Genomic DNA, 19,922 nt, shown 5'->3' on the forward strand with positions numbered 1-19,922 from the left:
GGCCAGGCAGACCAGTTGGATAACATAAGAGCTCTTTGGCCAGGCAGACCAGTTGGATAACATGATAGAGCTCTTTGGCCAGGCAGACCAGTTGGATAACATGATAGAGCTCTTTGGCCAGGCAGACCAGTTGGATAACATAAGAGCTCTTTGGCCAGGCAGACCAGTTGGATAACATAAGAGCTCTTTGGCCAGGCAGACCAGTTGGATAACATAAGAGCTCTTTGGCCAGGCAGACCAGTTGGATAACATAAGAGCTCTTTGGCCAGGCAGACCAGTTGGATAACATAAGAGCTCTTTGGCCAGGCAGACCAGTTGGATAACATAAGAGCTCTTTGGCCAGGCAGACCAGTTGGATAACATGATAAGAGCTCTTTGGCCAGCCAGACCAGTTGGATAACATAAGAGCTCTTTGGCCAGCCAGACCAGTTGGATAACATAAGAGCTCTTTGGCCAGTCAGACAACATGATAAGAGCTCTATGGCCAGGCAGACCAGTTGGATAACATAAGAGCTCTTTGGCCAGGCAGACCAGTTGGATAACATAAGAGCTCTTTGGCCAGCCAGACCAGTTGGATAACATAAGAGCTCTTTGGCCAGGCAGACCAGTTGGATAACATAAGAGCTCTTTGGCCAGGCAGACCAGTTGGATAACATAAGAGCTCTTTGGCCAGGCAGACCAGTTGGATAACATAAGAGCTCTTTGGCCAGCCAGACCAGTTGGATAACATAAGAGCTCTTTGGCCAGCCAGACCAGTTGGATAACATAAGAGCTCTTTGGCCAGTCAGACAACATGATAAGAGCTCTATGGCCAGGCAGACCAGTTGGATAACATAAGAGCTCTTTGGCCAGGCAGACCAGTTGGATAACATAAGAGCTCTTTGGCCAGGCAGACCAGTTGGATAACATAAGAGCTCTTTGGCCAGGCAGACCAGTTGGATAACATAAGAGCTCTTTGGCCAGGCAGACCAGTTGGATAACATAAGAGCTCTTTGGCCAGGCAGACCAGTTGGATAACATAAGAGCTCTTTGGCCAGCCAGACCAGTTGGATAACATAAGAGCTCTTTGGCCAGCCAGACCAGTTGGATAACATCAGAGCTCTATGGCCAGCCAGACCAGTTGGATAACATCAGAGCACTTGAACCCCATTGAAAAGCTGTGTTTTGAATGGAAGAGGGCAGACCATAACCCCAGAGGAAGCAGGATATCTATGATCTGAATGGAAGAGGGCAGACCATAACCCCAGAGGAAGCAGGATATCTATGATCTGAATGGAAGAGGGCAGACCATAACCCCAGAGGAAGCAGGATATCTATGATCTGAATGGAAGAGGGCAGACCATAACCCCAGAGGAAGCAGGATATCTATGATCTGAATGGAAGAGGGCAGACCTTAACCCCAGAGGAAGCAGGATATCTATGATCTGAATGGAAGAGGGCAGACCATAACCCCAGAGGAAGCAGGATATCTATGATCTGAATGGAAGAGGGCAGACCATAACCCCAGAGGAAGCAGGATATCTATGATCTGAATGGAAGAGGGCAGACCATAACCCCAGAGGAAGCAGGATATCTATGATCTGAATGGAAGAGGGCAGACCTTAACCCCAGAGGAAGCAGGATATCTATGATCTGAATGGAAGAGGGCAGACCATAACCCCAGAGGAAGCAGGATATCTATGATCTGAATGGAAGAGGGCAGACCATAACCCCAGAGGAAGCAGGATATCTATGATCTGAATGGAAGAGGGCAGACCATAACCCCAGAGGAAGCAGGATATCTATGATCTGAATGGAAGAGGGCAGACCATAACCCCAGAGGAAGCAGGATATCTATGATCTGAATGGAAGAGGGCAGACCATAGCCCCAGAGGAAGCAGGATATCTATGATCTGAATGGAAGAGGGCAGACCATAACCCCAGAGGAAGCAGGATATCTATGATCTGAATGGAAGAGGGCAGACCATAACCCCAGAGGAAGCAGGATATCTATGATCTGAATGGAAGAGGGCAGACCATAGCCCCAGAGGAAGCAGGATATCTATGATCTGAATGGAAGAGGGCAGACCATAACCCCAGAGGAAGCAGGATATCTATGATCTGAATGGAAGAGGGCAGACCATAACCCCAGAGGAAGCAGGATATCTATGATCTGAATGGAAGAGGGCAGACCATAACCCCAGAGGAAGCAGGATATCTATGATCTGAAAGGATTCTGTATGGAGGGATAGTTTAAGATCCCTTCCTATGTTTATTACCTTCTCAGAAAACATTTTAGAAAAAGGCCGTGCCGTTATTCTCGCAAGGTGAGGTTTTGAAAACTGGTGTCAATTTTTACCAACTTTTGAGGAGAACATTTTGTTAAACATAATCTCTTTGAACAATTGTATTAGTATACAATTAGCATAAAATATAACTCAGAATATGAATTGTTTTTGCTCATCTTTATCAAGGGTGTCAATAATTTCAGCCCCCACTATCCAGAATAATCACTATGTTGAATATAATTTCAGCCCCCACTATCCAGAATAATCACTATGTTGAATATAATTTCAGCCCCCACTATCCAGAATAATCACTATGTTGAATATAATTTCAGGCCCCACTATCCAGAATAATCACTATGTTGAATATAATTTCAGCCCCCACTATCCAGAATAATCACTATGTTGAATATAATTTCAGCCCCCACTATCCAGAATAATCACTATGTTGAATATAATTTCAGCCCCCACTATAATCACTACGTTGAATGTGCTGGCTGGTTTGACTTTCAGATGATGTCATCTAGTTTCATTAGGACCACTCCTCCTCCTCAACATTCTTACCTGCAGCTCAGACACTAGGCTACAGTAGCAGAGATGATCTGTTACCTGCAGCTCACAGACACTAGGCTACAGTAGCAGAGATGTTCTGTTACCTACTGTACAGACACTAGGCTACAGTAGCAGAGATGATCTGTTACCTGCAGCTCACAGACACTAGACTACAGTAGCAGAGATGTTCTGTTACCTACTGTACAGTAGGAGAGATGTTCTGTTTGACTCCTCATAGCAGAACACCTTGATGGAACCAGGGAGTCAGCATGGTCTGTAACGTTTGACTAGTTGATGAACAGAGTTTCTGTAAAACTGCATGTTTTGGTTGTTCACCTCATGTTAGTTATAGTGACAAACCTGCTGGACTGATCTGACCAGGTTCTCTCCTGGCTGGACTGATCTGACCAGGTTCTCTCCTGGCTGGACTGATCTGACCAGGTTCTCTCCTGGCTGGACTGATCTGACCAGGTTCTCTCCTGGCTGGACTGATCTGACCAGGTTCTCTCCTGGCTGGACTGATCTGACCAGGTTCTCTCCTGATAGAAGCCTTGTATTTACAACACATGTTATACAGGGGTTTGGGTGTATATGGATTTAATAAACATCGATTAATCATTTATCTGTTACTAGATGTGCTGGTACATGCATTCAGGGCCAGTTCCCCCAGACACAGATTAAGTCCTGGACTGCAGATTCTACATTGAACTTGTTTTTCAGTTCAGGGATGAATCGGTGTCTGGGAAACAGGCCCTGAATGTTTTAAACATTTCTGCATGTACAGGTATTTTCCAAAATGCTTAAATACCAGTAAAAAATTGTCTTCATATAACAAAAACATTAAGCATGTTACAAGACAGATTGCTGGACCCCTGCAGTCCATGATGGTACGGTCCTGTTCATATTCTTCTAGCCTTGCGAGGGCGACAACCATTGTGTGGTACGGGGGTGTTGTCTGTGATGGACACAACCTCCAATCCTCCCATGGTCAGACCCTTGATGGCAGACTGCACACAGAGAGAAATGCATCAGAACCGAGTCAAATGTATTTTCCTCATCTCTACAAGATTCTGACAGATTCAAAACCAGATGTTTAATTAACCAGGTAAATTGACTGAGAACACATTCAAATTTAAAGCAATGACCTGGGGTATTGGGAAATTGTTTTAGACCAGAGGAAAAAGTGACTCCTACTGGCCCTCCAACACCACTTCCAGCAGCATCTGGTCTCCCATCCAGGGACTGACCAGGACCAACCTTCAGAAACAAGGCAGCAGTGGGATGCAGGGTGGTCTGCTGCTGGTTAACATAGTGGGATACAGGGTGGTCTGCTGCTGGTTAACACAGTGAGATACAGGGTGGTCTGCTGCTGGTTAACACAGTGAGATACAGGGTGGTCTGCTGCTGGTTAACATAGTGGGATGCAGGGTGGTCTGCTGCTGGTTAACATAGTGGGATACAGGGTGGTCTGCTGCTGGTTAACATAGTGGGATGCAGGGTGGTCTGCTGCTGGTTAACATAGTGGGATGCAGGGTGGTCTGCTGCTGGTTAACATAGTGGGATACAGGGTGGTCTGCTGCTGGTTAAAGCCAGCAGTGGGATGCAGGGTGGTCTGCTGCTGGTTAAAGCCAGCAGTGGGATGCAGGGTGGTCTGCTGCTGGTTAACATAGTGGGATGCAGGGTGGTCTGCTGCTGGTTAACATAGTGGGATGCAGGGTGGTCTGCTGCTGCCTAACATAGTGGGATGCAGGGTGGTCTGCTGCTGGTTAACATAGTGGGATACAGGGTGGTCTGCTGCTGGTTAACAGTGGGATGCAGGGTGATCTGCTGCTGGTTTGCTGCTGGTTAACATAGTGGGATACAGGGTGGTATGCTGCTGGTTAACATAGTGGGATGCAGGGTGGTCTGCTGCTGATTAACATAGTGGGATACAGGGTGGTCTGCTGCTGATTAACATAGTGGGATACAGGGTGGTCTGCTGCTGGTTAACAGTGGGATGCAGGGTGGTCTGCTGCTGGTTAACATAGTGGGATGCAGGGTGGTCTGCTGCTGGTTAACATAGTGGGATGCAGGGTGGTCTGCTGCTGGTTAAAGCCAGCAGTGGGATGCAGGGTGGTCTGCTGCTGGTTAAAGCCAGCAGTGGGATGCAGGGTGGTCTGCTGCTGGTTAAAGCCAACAGTGGGATGCAGGGTGGTCTGCTGCTGGTTAAAGCCAGCAGTGGGATACAGGGTGGTCTGCTGCTGGTTAACACAGTGGGATACAGGGTGGTCTGCTGCTGGTTAAAGCCAGCAGTGGGATGCAGGGTGGTCTGCTGCTGGTTAAAGCCAGCAGTGGGATGCAGGGTGGTCTGCTGCTGGTTAAAGCCAGCAGTGGGATGCAGGGTGGTCTGCTGCTGGTTAAAGCCAACAGTGGGATGCAGGGTGGTCTGCTGCTGGTTAAAGCCAGCAGTGGGATACAGGGTGGTCTGCTGCTGGTTAAAGCCAGCAGTGGGATACAGGGTGGTCTGCTGCTGGTTAACACAGTGGGATACAGGGTGGTCTGCTGCTGGTTAAAGCCAGCAGTGGGATGCAGGGTGGTCTGCTGCTGGTTAACATAGTGGGATGCAGGGTGGTCTGCTGCTGGTTAACATAGTGGGATGCAGGGTGGTCTGCTGCTGGTTAAAGTCAGTGGGATGCAGGGTGGTCTGCTGCTGGTTAACATAGTGGGATACAGGGTGGTCTGCTGGTTAACACAGTGGGATGCAGGGTGGTCTGCTGCTGGTTAAAGCCAGCAGTGGGATACAGGGTGGTCTGCTGCTGGTTAAAGCCAGCAGTGGGATGCAGGGTGGTCTGCTGCTGGTTAAAGCCAACAGTGGGATGCAGGGTGGTCTGCTGCTGGTTAAAGCCAACAGTGGGATACAGGGTGGTCTGCTGCTGGTTAAAGCCAGCAGTGGGATACAGGGTGGTCTGCTGCTGGTTAACACAGTGGGATACAGGGTGGTCTGCTGCTGGTTAAAGCCAGCAGTGGGATGCAGGGTGGTCTGCTGCTGGTTAACACAGTGGGATACAGGGTGGTCTGCTGCTGGTTAACACAGTGGGATACAGGGTGGTCTGCTGCTGGTTAAAGCCAGCAGTGGGATGCAGGGTGGTCTGCTGCTGGTTAAAGCCAGCAGTGGGATGCAGGGTGGTCTGCTGCTGGTTAAAGCCAACAGTGGGATGCAGGGTGGTCTGCTGCTGGTTAAAGCCAACAGTGGGATACAGGGTGGTCTGCTGCTGGTTAAAGCCAGCAGTGGGATACAGGGTGGTCTGCTGCTGGTTAAAGCCAGCAGTGGGATACAGGGTGGTCTGCTGCTGGTTAAAGCCAGCAGTGGGATAGAGGGTGGTCTGCTGCTGGTTAACACAGTGGGATACAGGGTGGTCTGCTGCTGGTTAAAGCCAGCAGTGGGATGCAGGGTGGTCTGCTGTTGGTTAACACAGTGGGATACAGGGTGGTCTGCTGCTGGTTAACATAGTGGGATGCAGGGTGGTCTGCTGCTGGTTAACATAGTGGGATGCAGGGTGGTCTGCTGCTGGTTAAAGCCAGTGGGATGCAGGGTGGCCTTCTGCTGGTTAACATAGTGGGATACAGGGTGGTCTGCTGCTGGTTAACATAGTGGGATGCAGGGTGGTCTGCTGCTGGTTAACATAGTGGGATGCAGGGTGGTCTGCTGCTGGTTAAAGCCAGTGGGATGCAGGGTGGTCTGCTGCTGGTTAACATAGTGGGATACAGGGTGGTCTGCTGGTTAACACAGTGGGATGCAGGGTGGTCTGCTGCTGGTTAAAGCCAGCAGTGGGATACAGGGTGGTCTGCTGCTGGTTAAAGCCAGCAGTGGGATACAGGGTGGTCTGCTGCTGGTTAAAGCCAGCAGTGGGATACAGGGTGGTCTGCTGCTGGTTAAAGCCAGCAGTGGGATACAGGGTGGTCTGCTGCTGGTTAAAGCCAGCAGTGGTATACAGGGTGGTCTGCTGCTGGCAAACTGCTGGGATAACTTCAGAGTGGGGGAGATGCATCATGTGAACACTTTCTCTACGGTATGAATTCTGCATTTCATCAAAAAGGTTCTCACCAAGCGTCCAGGACCCAGACCTTTCACCAACACGCGGACAAACGTCACCCCCACCGCTGAGGCCTTCTGCCCAGAAGAAGAATACAGGACCATTCATCAGGAAACACAAATTCATCTTTTTGCCAGTTTGTTTTAGGCTCTAGTGCCATCTAGTGGAGAACAGATGTCAGTGTTCTTGTCTGTAGCAGCCAGACTACAACTTAACTATACGTCTACATGATCTATATTTTCCATGTGGTCTCATCTTACCGCTGCAGCTGAGATGCCTGCTGTCTGAGCAGCGATGGGAGTGGACTTCTTGACGTTCTTGAACCCCTCGGTTCCACACGATGTTCTGACCATGAACTGGCCCTCACAGTCTGTCACCTGGACATGTGTACTGGAGGGAGTCATTAATATATCAGCTGTTCACATCACAGTCTGTCAGCTGGACATTCAAATATATCAGTTATTCACATCACTGTCTGTCAGCTGGACATTCAAATATATCAGTTATTCACATCACTGTCTGTCAGCTGGACATGTGTACTAGAGGGAGACATTAATATATCAGTTATTCACATCACTGTCTGTCGGCTGGACATGTGTACTAGAGGGAGACATTAATATATCAGTTATTCACATCACTGTCTGTCAACTGGACATGTGTACTAGAGGGAGACATTAATATATCAGTTATTCACATCACTGTCTGTCAGCTGGACATGTGTACTAGAGGGAGACATTAATATATCAGTTATTCACATCACTGTCTGTCAGCTGGACATGTGTACTAGAGGGAGACATTAATATATCAGTTATTCACATCACTGTCTGTCAGCTGGACATGTGTACTAGAGGGAGACATTAATATATCAGTTATTCACATCACTGTCTGTCAGCTGGACATGTGTACTAGAGGGAGACATTAATATATCAGTTATTCACATCACTGTCTGTCAGCTGGACATGTGTACTAGAGGGAGACATTAATATATCAGTTATTCACATCACTGTCTGTCAGCTGGACATGTGTACTAGAGGGAGACATTAATATATCAGTTATTCACATCACTGTCTGTCGGCTGGACATGTGTACTAGAGGGAGACATTAATATATCAGTTATTCACATCACTGTCTGTCAACTGGACATGTGTACTAGAGGGAGACATTAATATATCAGTTATTCACATCACTGTCTGTCAGCTGGACATGTGTACTAGAGGGAGACATTAATATATCAGTTATTCACATCACTGTCTGTCAGCTGGACATGTGTACTAGAGGGAGACATTAATATATCAGTTATTCACATCACTGTCTGTCAGCTGGACATGTGTACTAGAGGGAGACATTAATATATCAGTTATTCACATCACTGTCTGTCAGCTGGACATGTGTACTAGAGGGAGACATTAATATATCAGTTATTCACATCACTGTCTGTCGGCTGGACATGTGTACTAGAGGGAGACATTAATATATCAGTTATTCACATCACTGTCTGTCAGCTGGACATGTGTACTAGAGGGAGACATTAATATATCAGTTATTCACATCACTGTCTGTCAGCTGGACATGTGTACTAGAGGGAGACATTAATATATCAGTTATTCACATCACTGTCTGTCAGCTGGACATGTGTACTAGAGGGAGACATTAATATATCAGTTATTCACATCACTGTCTGTCAGCTGGACATGTGTACTAGAGGGAGACATTAATATATCAGTTATTCACATCACTGTCTGTCAGCTGGACATGTGTACTAGAGGGAGACATTAATATATCAGTTATTCACATCACTGTCTGTCAGCTGGACATGTGTACTAGAGGGAGACATTAATATATCAGTTATTCACATCACTGTCTGTCAGCTGGACATGTGTACTAGAGGGAGACATTAATATATCAGTTATTCACATCACTGTCTGTCAGCTGGACATGTGTACTAGAGGGAGACATTAATATATCAGTTATTCACATCACTGTCTGTCAGCTGGACATGTGTACTAGAGGGAGACATTAATATATCAGTTATTCACATCACTGTCTGTCGGCTTACTTGTTATATGTGGCTTTGATATGTGCTATTGGCAACTCCTCGTACTTCTTCCCAGCCCATCTCAGCACACTGTCCTGGCCAGGCATCGGGGGGAGGTGACTTAGAGAGGAGGAAGAAACATGGGCAAACTGTTGGAAACGTGACAATATTGAGCAAAGACTGTTGTCGACACGTCTCGGTGAAACATATTACTAGTTAATGTCCCGTTAGTAGGAGTCTTAAATCGTAGATGGGCCAGTTTGTTTTCCAATGAGCACGTTGGCCAATAATACGGAGGGGAGTCGTGGTTTACCTACTCGTCTACGAATTCTTAGAATGCACCCCGCCCTCCCCCCCCTTTTCTTCACGCTGATGATGGGGATTTGGGCCTAGTCTTGACAAAGCAGTATATCCTTTCCTTCGGCCTGATTAAATAAAAAAACTCTGCGTCCAGTTCGAGGTGAGTAATCGCTGTCCAGATCTCCAAGAGATGGTAGCAGCAACATTATGTACACAATAAGTTACAAACAATGTGAATGAAATAAATAGCCCAGTTGGTTAGGAGCCTGTAAAACGGCAGCCATCTCCTCCAGCACCATAACTATACCTCAACTGGTAAACACGTTGAGGAGAATAAATTACTTGGTGTTGCCTTAGAGTGTAAACTGTCATGGTCAAAACATATAGATTCAATGGTTGTAAAGATGGGGAGAGGTCTGTCAGATTTCTGAACATTAACAGGCATCGCTTGCAGTACGGTTTTGGAGGCATATGGACCTTATCTTTCAAATCAGAGAGAAATCTTTTTTTTTTTTTACTAAAAGGTTAAAATTACAACACATCTTTATAGGGTTAGTGTTCCCACAAGGCCATATCTCCATGGTTCATTGCTTGTTTACGGAACTACCTGTGTTAATTAGCTATCTAGCATGCTCTGTACACCTGTGTGTCAATGAAACTCAGGAAGTGGAGCTGAATTATAGTTTTGCTGGATGGATCTGGGCAAAATGGACTATTGTTTTATTTTGAAGGATTGTTTCTCGCTGATGACACAGAGTTGGGATTGTAGCTCACATGAGCCAGTTGTGAGCGAAGCGAATGGCTGAGAGCTGTAGGCAGAATGGCTGAGAGCTGTAGGCAGAATGGCTGAGAGCTGGAGGCAGAATGGCTGGAGGCAGAATGGCTGAGAGCTGTAGGGAGAATGCTACCTAGAGTCTGAGAGCTATAGGGAGAATGCTACCTAGAGTCAGAGCTGTAGGGAGAATGCCACCTAGAGTCAGAGCTGTAGGGAGAATGCCACCTAGAGTCTGAGAGCTGTAGGGAGAATGCCACCTAGAGTCTGAGCTGTAGGCAGAATGGCTGAGAGCTGTAGGCAGAATGGCTGAGAGCTGTAGGCAGAATGGCTGAGAGCTGTAGGCAGAATGGCTGAGAGCTGTAGGCAGAATGGCTGAGAGCTGTAGGCAGAATGGCTGAGAGCTGTAGGCAGAATGGCTGAGAGCTGTAGGCAGAATGGCTGAGAGCTGTAGGCAGAATGGCTGAGAGCTGTAGGCAGAATGGCTGAGAGCTGTAGGCAGAATGGCTGAGAGCTGTAGGCAGAATGGCTGAGAGCTGTAGGCAGAATGGCTGAGAGCTGTAGGCAGAATGGCTGAGAGCTGTAGGCAGAATGGCTGAGAGCTGTAGGCAGAATGGCTGAGAGCTGTAGGCAGAATGGCTGAGAGCTGTAGGCAGAATGGCTGAGAGCTGTAGGCAGAATGGCTGAGAGCTGTAGGCAGAATGGCTGAGAGCTGTAGGCAGAATGGCTGAGAGCTGTAGGCAGAATGGCTGAGAGCTGTAGGCAGAATGGCTGAGAGCTGTAGGGAGAATGCTACCTAGAGTCTGAGAGCTATAGGGAGAATGCTACCTAGAGTCAGAGCTGTAGGGAGAATGCCACCTAGAGTCTGAGAGCTGTAGGGAGAATGCCACCTAGAGTCTGAGCTGTAGGGAGAATGGCTGAGAGCTGTAGGGAGAATGGCTGAGAGCTGTAGGCAGAATGGCTGAGAGCTGTAGAGAGAATGCCACCTAGAGTCAGAGCTGTAGGGAGAATGCCACCTAGAGTCTGAGAGCTGTAGGGAGAATGCCACCTAGAGTCTGAGAGCTGTAGGGAGAATGCCACCTAGAGTCAGAGCTGTAGGGAGAAGGCAAAATGGCTGAGAGCTGTAGTGAGAATGGCAGAATGGTTGAGAGCTGTAGGGAGAATGCCACCTAGTGTCTGAGAGCTGTAGGGAGAAGGCAGAATGCCACCTAGAGTCTGAGAGCTGTAGGGAGAATGGCAGAATGGTTGAGAGCTGTAGGGAGAATGCCACCTAGTGTCAGAGCTGTAGGGAGAAGGCAGAATGCCACCTAGAGTCTGAGAGCTAGTGTTACCTGAAGTCTTTGGATATTTTCCCAGGTGTGGCTGAGACACTGGCATCCTCTTGCAACCTGACAGCACTGGAGGACACTGCTCTCTGCAGACCGCTGGTTCCACAACTATAACAGAGAATAAACCAATCAGCACACTGCAGACCGCTGGTTCTACAACTATAACAGAGAATAAACCAATCAACACACTGCTCTCTGCAGACCGCTGGTTCCACAACTATAACAGAGAATAAACCAATCAGCACACTGCTCTCTGCAGACCGCTGGTTCCACAACTATAACAGAGAATAAACCAATCAGCACACTACTCTCTGCAGACCGCAAATCAACTGGTTCATGTTGAGACAGTCCAGTAACTACCCAGATCATCTAGTGAACAGGAATATAAACACCACATGTGAAGGTGTTGGTTTCATGAGCTGAAATAAACAATCCCAGAAAAAAGCTTATTTCTCTCAAATTATTTACACAAATGTGTTTTTATGTCCCTGTTAGTGACCATTTCTCCTTTGCCAAGATAATCCATCCACCTGACAGGCATATCAAGAAGCTTTTTGAGTTGGAGGTGTGCGTGGCCACGCAGTCATGGGTGAACAAGGAGTAATGAGGGGGCTGAGCACCCACCCTTGTGGGGCCCCTGTGTTGAGGATCAGCGAAGTGGAGGTGTTGTTTCCTATCTTCACCACCTGGGGGCGGACCATCAAAGTCCAGGACCCAGTTGGGAGGGGTTGAGACCCAGGGCCTTGAGCTTAATAATGATGAGTTTGGAAGGTACTGAGCTGTAGTCAAAGAACAGCATTCTTACATGGATGGGATAGGAGGGTGATTCCACTGCACAACCGGCCATGATTGGGATTCCCATAGGGAGACGCACAATTGGCCCAGCGTTGTCCGGGTTTGGCCAGTGTAGGCCATCATTGTAAATAAGATTTTGTTCTGACTTGCCTAGTTAAATAAAAGTTTATAAAAAAATAAATAAGGCCCCACCCAGTCATGTGAAATCCATAGATTAGGGAATGATTAATTTCAATTGACTATTTTCCTTATATGAACTGTAACTCTGAAATTGTTCACTTGTCAATGGCTGTTACACACACGAACTGAAATTGTTACATGTTGCGTTTTGTTTCCTATTTATTTTTTATTTTACTAGGCAAGTCAGTTAAGAATAAATTCTTATTTTCAATGACGGCCTAGGAACAGTGAGTTAACTGCCTGTTCAGGGGCAGAACGACAGATTTGTACCTTGTCAGCTTGGGGATTTGAACTTGCAATCTTCCGGTTACTAGTCCAACGCTCTAACCACTAGGCTACCCTGCCGCCCCCTAGTATAGATAGATAACTAAGGTAGCTGATCGGTTGAATGAAGTGTAGCAAGCTGGCAGTATAATTCAATCGGTAAAGGTCTTTGTCGAGTTTAAAGTACCAGACTACCAGTTCTCAAACTAGCATCGTAAAATAACGTTAACTAGCTGTCAATTGCATGCATGGGATTCCGTATAAAAAAACGAGATACTTACATTGAGCCTCCTGCATTGAAGGAACCAGCAACCTGTTGGCAGGCACTCCTGACAGAATTAGATAATATACAATTTAATTTATGCATGATTAGATAATATAATTTAGCTACTAGAAACCAACAAGTCAACGAGCATGTGTGACATTGAGGAGGTTTCCAATAGATAGCACAGTCACAAAGTCAATATTAGCCATTTAGTATGACGCGTTTCCTGGAATAGTACATTATTAATAATGTGGGGGAGCAACACAAATGATTAGAAAATATTTAGTTCTAAAATCTTATGCATAAACGTTTTTATTTCTACACTAAATGTATCTAAGATCAATTAAAAATATATATGTTTCAATGAATGATCTTAATGTTAAATATTTTATATTTCAAACTACATTTATCTTAATTTCCTCTACCCCTTTTTCCATAGCATAATCTCTCCCTTCTTCGCAGAGGATTGTGGGTGGAAACTGGAGAATCAAGATGGCAGCGCCCTGCTCGAGAATGGCGAATCGCCCTTTATGGCAATTTATTACAAATGTCAGACGGACAGGGCTAAAACATACAGGAGTTCGTCAAATTTCTCTCAGTTCCGCTTGTCGAGCTGCAACTCAGACCAGAAGTAAAACGGAAGGCGTCGCGTCGCCATGGAAGCTGTACGGGGCGGTGTGTCTCCAGAGGCTGCCTGTCATATCACAGGAGCGGAACCCGATCGAAGACCAATTCGCTGAGCTCATGCATCAGGTAAATGTGTTTCCGTTCATTTGTCAATGGCTGTACTAATCACTAGTGAATACTCAGAGATGGTTTGCTGACCGTGGTCCTGAAGTGGATGTGCAGGCCAATGCAGGTCTTTGCTTCAAGCCTTGCACTAACACATATTCAACCAATCAACTTCCAAGACTTTGACATTGAGTTGAATCAGTACTGTAAGGCTAGAATAAATCCCTGCGCCCTGTTGCTCTCCACTGCTCTGCTACAGGGTTCAGAATACAGATGGGGGGGGGGACTCAACTCAACTCCTCTGAATGAAGAGTTAGCTCCCCAATATGCAACAAACTATGGTGTTGCCCTAAATAATGCTAATTTAACCATTCTTCTCTTTGTTTAAAATGCAATGGTAAATATGATTTAGACACCAGCATCACTAGACAACTAGACACCAACATCACTAGACAACTAGCCTACAGCTAGACACCAATATCACTAGACAACTAGACACCAATATCACTAGACACCAACATCACTAGACAGCTAGCCTACAGCTAGACACCAACATCACTAGACAACTAGCCTACAGCTAGACACCAACATCACTAGCCTACAGCTAGACACCAACATCACTAGACAACTAGCCTACAGCTAGACACCAACATCACTAGACAACTAGCCTACAGCTAGACACCAACATCACTAGACAACTAGCCTACAGCTAGACACCAACATCACTAGACAACTAGCCTACAGCTAGACACCAACATCACTAGACAACTAGCCTACAGCTAGACACCAACATCACTAGACAACTAGCCTACAGCTAGACGCCAACATCACTAGACAACTAGCCTACAGCTAGACGCCAACATCACTAGACAACTAGCCTACAGCTAGATGCCAACATCACTAGACAACTAGCCTACAGCTAGACACCAACATCACTAGACAACTAGCCTACAGCTAGACACCAACATCACTAGACAACTAGCCTACAGCTAGACACCAACATCACTAGACAACTAGCCTACAGCTAGACACCAACATCACTAGACAACTAGCCTACAGCTAGACACCAACATCACTAGACAACTAGCCTACAGCTAGACACCAACATCACTAGACAACTAGCCTACAGCTAGACACCAACATCACTAGACAACTAGCCTACAGCTAGACACCAACATCACTAGACAACTAGCCTACAGCTAGACACCAACATCACTAGACAACTAGCCTACAGCTAGACGCCAACATCACTAGACAACTAGCCTACAGCTAGACGCCAACATCACTAGACAACTAGCCTACAGCTAGACGCCAACATCACTAGACAACTAGCCTACAGCTAGACACCAACATCACTAGACAACTAGCCTACAGCTAGACACCAACATCACTAGACAACTAGCCTACAGCTAGACACCAACATCACTAGACAACTAGCCTACAGCTAGACACCAACATCACTAGACACCAATATCACTAGCCTACAGCTAGACACTAATATCACTAGCCTACAGCTAGATACCAATATCACTAGCCTACAGCTAGACACCAATATCAATAGCCTACAGATAGACACCAATATCACTAGACAACTAGCCTACAGCTAGACACCAATATCACTAGACACCAATATCACTAGACAACTAAACACCAGCATCACTAGACACCAACATCACTAGACAACTAAACACCAGTATCACTAGACACCAATATCACTAGCCTACAGCTAGACACCAATATCACTAGACACCAACATCACTAGACAACTAAACACCAGTATCACTAGACACCAATGCGCATCCAAATCCATCCAACAAGTAAATGAATGCCAGTAGGCATATAGGTGACTCTTTTGGTTAGAAGCATTTGCATAGGTCTACATTATTTTAGATTTATGTGCCCATGAGAACTGTTTTTTAATTAAATGTTACTCCTGAACCAGGGTGTAAAACATGTTTTTCAACTGCATTATATTGAATGTATACTACGTGTCCTGCGTGTGTTCAACCTGTCCTGCGTGTGTTCAACCTGTCCTGCGTGTGTTCAACCTGTCCTGCGTGTGTTCAACCTGTCCTGCGTGTGTTCAACCTGTCCTGCGTGTGTTCAACCTGTCCTGCGTGTGTTCAACCTGTCCTGCGTGTGTTCAACCTGTCCTGCGTGTGTTCAACCTGTCCTGCGTGTTCAACCTGTCCTACCGGCAGTACTGTAGTGGAGGGTAGACTACCGGCAGTACTGTAGTGGAGGGTAGACTACCGGCAGTACTGTAGTGGAGGGTAGACTACCGGCAGTACTGTAGTGGAGGGTAGACTACCGGCAGTACTGTAGTGGAGGGTAGACTACCGGCAGTACTGTAGTGGAGGGTAGACTACCGGCAGTACTGTAGTGGAGGGTAGACTACCGGCAGTACTGTAGTGGAGGGTAGACTACCGGCAGTACTGTAGTGGAGGGTAGACTACCGGCAGTACTGTAGTGGAGGGTAGACTACCGGCAGTACTGTAGTGGAGGGTAGACTACCGGCAGTACTGTAGTGGAGGGTAGACTACCGGCAGTACTGTAGTGGAGGGTAGACTACCGGCAGTACTGTAGTGGAGGGTAGACTACCGGCAGTACTGTGGTGGAGGGTAGACTACCGGCAGTACTGTGGTGGAGGGTAGACTACCGGCAGTACTGTGGTGGAGGGTAGACTACCGGCAGTACTGAAATCTCTGAGATATCCTAGGGCTTGAGAGGGTGACGTCTCTGTGATATCCTAGGGCTTGAGAGGGTGACGTCTCTGTGATATCCTAGGGCTTGAGAGGGTGACGTCTCTGTGATATCCTAGGGCTTGAGAGGGTGACGTCTCTGTGATATCCTAGGGCTTGAGAGGGTGACGTCTCTGTGATATCCTAGGGCTTGAGAGGGTGACGTCTCTGTGATATCCTAGGGCTTGAGAGGGTGACGTCTCTGTGATATCCTAATCCCAGATGGAGCTGGAGAGAAGCTTGCTGTCGGATCATGAACAGAGGCTCTTAGAGGACTCAGAACGTATGACTCGTAAACAGGCAGACAACTATGATTCAGATGAGGAGGAGGCAGACTACGGTGGCCAGGAGACCATCACCGCTCAGGACCAGGAGGACTCCTGGGAACAGAAACTCAAACACTTCCAACCTGCTCTCAGAGACAGAGGTAGGAGTCAGAGAGGTTGTCCTTAATGGCTCCCTATTCCCTATGCATGAATAGACAAAACATTAGGAACAAATCAAAGAAGAAATCACATGTTATTGGTCACGTGCTTCTTGAACAACAGGTGGAGACTAACAGTGAAATGCTTCATGAACAACAGGTGGAGACTAACAGTGACATGCTTCACGACCAACAGGTGGAGACTAACAGTGACATGCTTCACGACCAACAGGTGGAGACTAACAGTGACATGCTTCACGACCAGCAGGTGGAGACTAACAGTGACATGCTTCACGACCAACAGGTGGAGACTAACAGTGACATGCTTCACGACCAACAGGTGGAGACTAACAGTGAAATGCTTCCTAGACAACAGGTGGAGACTAACAGTGACATGCTTCATGACCAACAGGTGGAGAATAACAGTGAAATGCTTCATGACCAACAGGTGGAGACTAACAGTGAAATGCTTCATAAACAACATTGACATGTTAGTCATTCAGCAGACGCTCTTATCAATAGACACCTACAGTTAATGCGGTCATTTCAAGATAGCTGGGTGGGACAACAGCTCAGTCGTAGTAACAACATTTTCAGATGTAGGTGGGACACCGCTGGGCTCAGTGGACAGGTGTCTAGGAGACAGCCTGGTCCTGCTGGTCCAGCAGACTGTCAAACTGACCTGTAACTCTGTGTTTCAGATGTAGGTGGGACACCGCTGGGCTCGGTGGAGAGGTGTCTAGGAGACAGCCTGGTCCTGCTGGTCCAGCAGACTGTCAAACTGACCTGTAACTCTGTGTTTCAGATGTAGGTGGGACACCGCTGGGCTCAGTGGAGAGGTGTCTAGGAGACAGCCTGGTCCTGCTGGTCCAGCAGACTGTCAAACTGACCTGTAACTCTGTGTTTCAGATGTAGGTGGGACACCGCTGGGCTCAGTGGAGAGGTGTCTAGGAGACAGCCTGGTCCTGCTGGTCCAGCAGACTGTCGGTAAAGAGACCATCTGGCTGCTCCCTCAGGCCCAGTGGGAGGCAGGGGAGACTCTCCGACAGACAGCAGAGAGAGGCCTCAACAGCCTGCCAGGTCAGCTGTGTGGTGGTACTGGAGCCCTATCTAGTGCACTACTTTATAGGCCCTGGTCAAAAGTAGTGCTCTGAATTAGGGGGCCAATTTGGGGGGATGCAGTGTTTCCTCTGTCAGACATTTCCATCAGGTTTCCAACACCTTCTCTAGTGCTGGACTCTGGAAGATTCCAGAAATATCTAGATGGCACATGCTTGAGCAGGAGATCTATGCAATATTATTGATCAGGGCTCTATATCTAACTATTCTAGTTCTGTATCATGATAGAGTCCTTCACCTGAACACTGTACTGGTACATCAGTAAAGACTCTAAATTCTGTGTTCTACAACTCCGTTCTAACGCCAAGTTTGTTCTTTGTTCCAGAAGCTGATTTCAAGGCTACGTTCCTTGGCAACACCCCCTGTGGAGTGTACAGGTACAAATTCCCCAAAGAGGTCCAGACAGAGTGCTGCGTGGGAGCCAAGGTCTTCTTTTTCAAAGCTTTCCTGTCTGCAGGTTCAGCCAGTCAGAAAGAACCTTTCCTGTGGGTGAAAAAGACTGAACTGCAGGGATACCTGAAGCCACCTTACTTGGAGAAGGTTGACCGCTTCATACTCAACCTGTGATGGAGCGGATGAGAGCTGAGGGAGAAGATGTGTTGAGAGGTTACAGATGTCTTTTTTAGAAACGTCCTCGTTGAGTCCTGGAAGTCATATTTCTGTCACAGCAACTGTTGTTTTCTCCTGCCCGTCCACTTGGTGTATAAGAGAGCATCATTAAAGTTTATCATTTGTTCCAACATATAAACCATTCAGTGTTGTCTGTAGGCCTATATCCCAGAGGATAGAAAGCCAGTCTCTTTGCCTGTGTGTTGTTCTATGCAGACAGTGTATTTTCCAGTCCTCCACTAGATGGCAGTAGTGAGACAGGAGAGGCTGGTCAAAAGTGTATTGTCCTGTATTGTCCTGTCCACTAGATGGCAGTAGTGAGACAGGGACTGGTCAGAGCGTGTCTCTACAGTTGTGGCCAAAAGTTTTGAGAATGACACAAATATAAATTTTCACAGGTCTGCCTCAGTTTGTATGATGGCAATTTGCATATACTCCAGAATGTTATGAAGAGTGATCAGAGGAATTGCATTTTATTGCAAAGTCCCTCTTTGCCATGCAAATGTACTGAATCCCCCAAAAACATTTCCTCTGCATTTCAGCCCTGCCACAAAAGGACCAGCTGACATCATGTCAGTGATTCTCTCGTTAACGCAGGTGTGAGTGTTGACGAGGACAAGGCTGGAGGTCAGTCTGTCATGCTGATTGAGTTCGAATAACAGACTGGAAGCTTCAAAAGGAGGGTGGAGCTTGGAATCATTGTTCTTCCTCTGTCAATCATGGTTAACTGCAAGGAAACACGTGCCGTCATCATTGCTTTGCACAAAAAGGACTTCACAGGCAAGGATATTGCTGCCAGTAAGATTGCACCTAAATCAACCATTTATCGGATCATCAAGAACTTCAGCGAGAGCGGTTCAGTTGTTGTGAAGAATGCTTCAGGGCGCCCAAGAAAGTCCAGCAAGCTCCAGGACCGTCTCCTAAAGTTGATTCAGCTGCGTGATCGGGGCACCACCAGTACAGAGCTTGCTCAGGAATGGCAGCAGGCAGGTGTGAGTGCATCTGCATCCACAGTGAGGCGAATACTTTTGGAGGATGGCCTGGTGTCAAGAATGGCAGCAAAGAAGCCACTTCTCTCCAGGAAAAACATCAGGGACAGACTGATATTCTGCAAAAGGTGCAGGGATTGGACTGCTGATGACTGGGGTAAAGTCATTTTCTCTGATGAATCACCTTTCCGATTGTTTGGGGCATCCGGGAAAAAAGCTTGTCCGGGGAAGACAAGGTGAGCGCTACCATCCGTCCTGTGTCATGCCAACAGTAAAGCATCCTGAGAACATTCATGTGTGGGGTTGCTTCTCAGCCAAGGGAGTGGGCTCACTCTCAATTTTGCCTAAGAACACAGCCATTGTCACGACTTCCGCTGAAGTTGGTTCCTCCCCTTGTTCGGGCGGCATTCGGCGGGCGGCGTCACCCGTCTTCTAGCCATCATCGATCCACTTTTCATTTTCCATTTGTTTTGTCTTGTC

At 47.1% G+C, this 19,922-nt stretch overlaps 2 protein-coding genes across 3 annotated transcripts; one reads left to right on the forward strand and one right to left on the reverse strand.

The window, feature by feature from the left end:
• Positions 1-3,396: 3,396 nt before the first annotated feature.
• On the reverse strand, positions 3,397-13,039 carry LOC116372528 (28S ribosomal protein S11, mitochondrial-like). 2 transcript variants are annotated; one of them, XM_031821349.1, is made up of 6 exons: positions 12,845-13,039; positions 11,328-11,432; positions 8,946-9,044; positions 7,150-7,279; positions 6,901-6,966; positions 3,397-3,823 (listed from the first exon to the last, which is right to left on the reverse strand). In XM_031821349.1, exons 1-6 carry the CDS (start codon positions 12,928-12,930, stop codon positions 3,716-3,718), a joined length of 594 nt encoding a protein of 197 aa, XP_031677209.1. In that variant the 5' UTR covers positions 12,931-13,039; the 3' UTR covers positions 3,397-3,715. The 2 variants fall into 2 exon arrangements, with proteins under 2 accessions (XP_031677209.1, XP_031677210.1); XM_031821350.1 differs by having other exon boundaries at positions 6,901-6,963; positions 12,845-13,020.
• Positions 13,040-13,272: 233 nt separating this feature from the next.
• On the forward strand, positions 13,273-18,586 carry mrpl46 (mitochondrial ribosomal protein L46). Its single transcript, XM_031821353.1, has 4 exons — positions 13,273-13,581; positions 16,524-16,734; positions 17,641-17,805; positions 18,170-18,586. Exons 1-4 carry the CDS (start codon positions 13,321-13,323, stop codon positions 18,409-18,411), a joined length of 879 nt encoding a protein of 292 aa, XP_031677213.1. The 5' UTR covers positions 13,273-13,320; the 3' UTR covers positions 18,412-18,586.
• Positions 18,587-19,922: the final 1,336 nt, after the last annotated feature.

This window comes from Oncorhynchus kisutch, unplaced genomic scaffold, assembly GCF_002021735.2.
Source record: "Oncorhynchus kisutch isolate 150728-3 unplaced genomic scaffold, Okis_V2 scaffold3963, whole genome shotgun sequence".
NCBI lineage: Eukaryota > Metazoa > Chordata > Actinopteri > Salmoniformes > Salmonidae > Oncorhynchus > Oncorhynchus kisutch.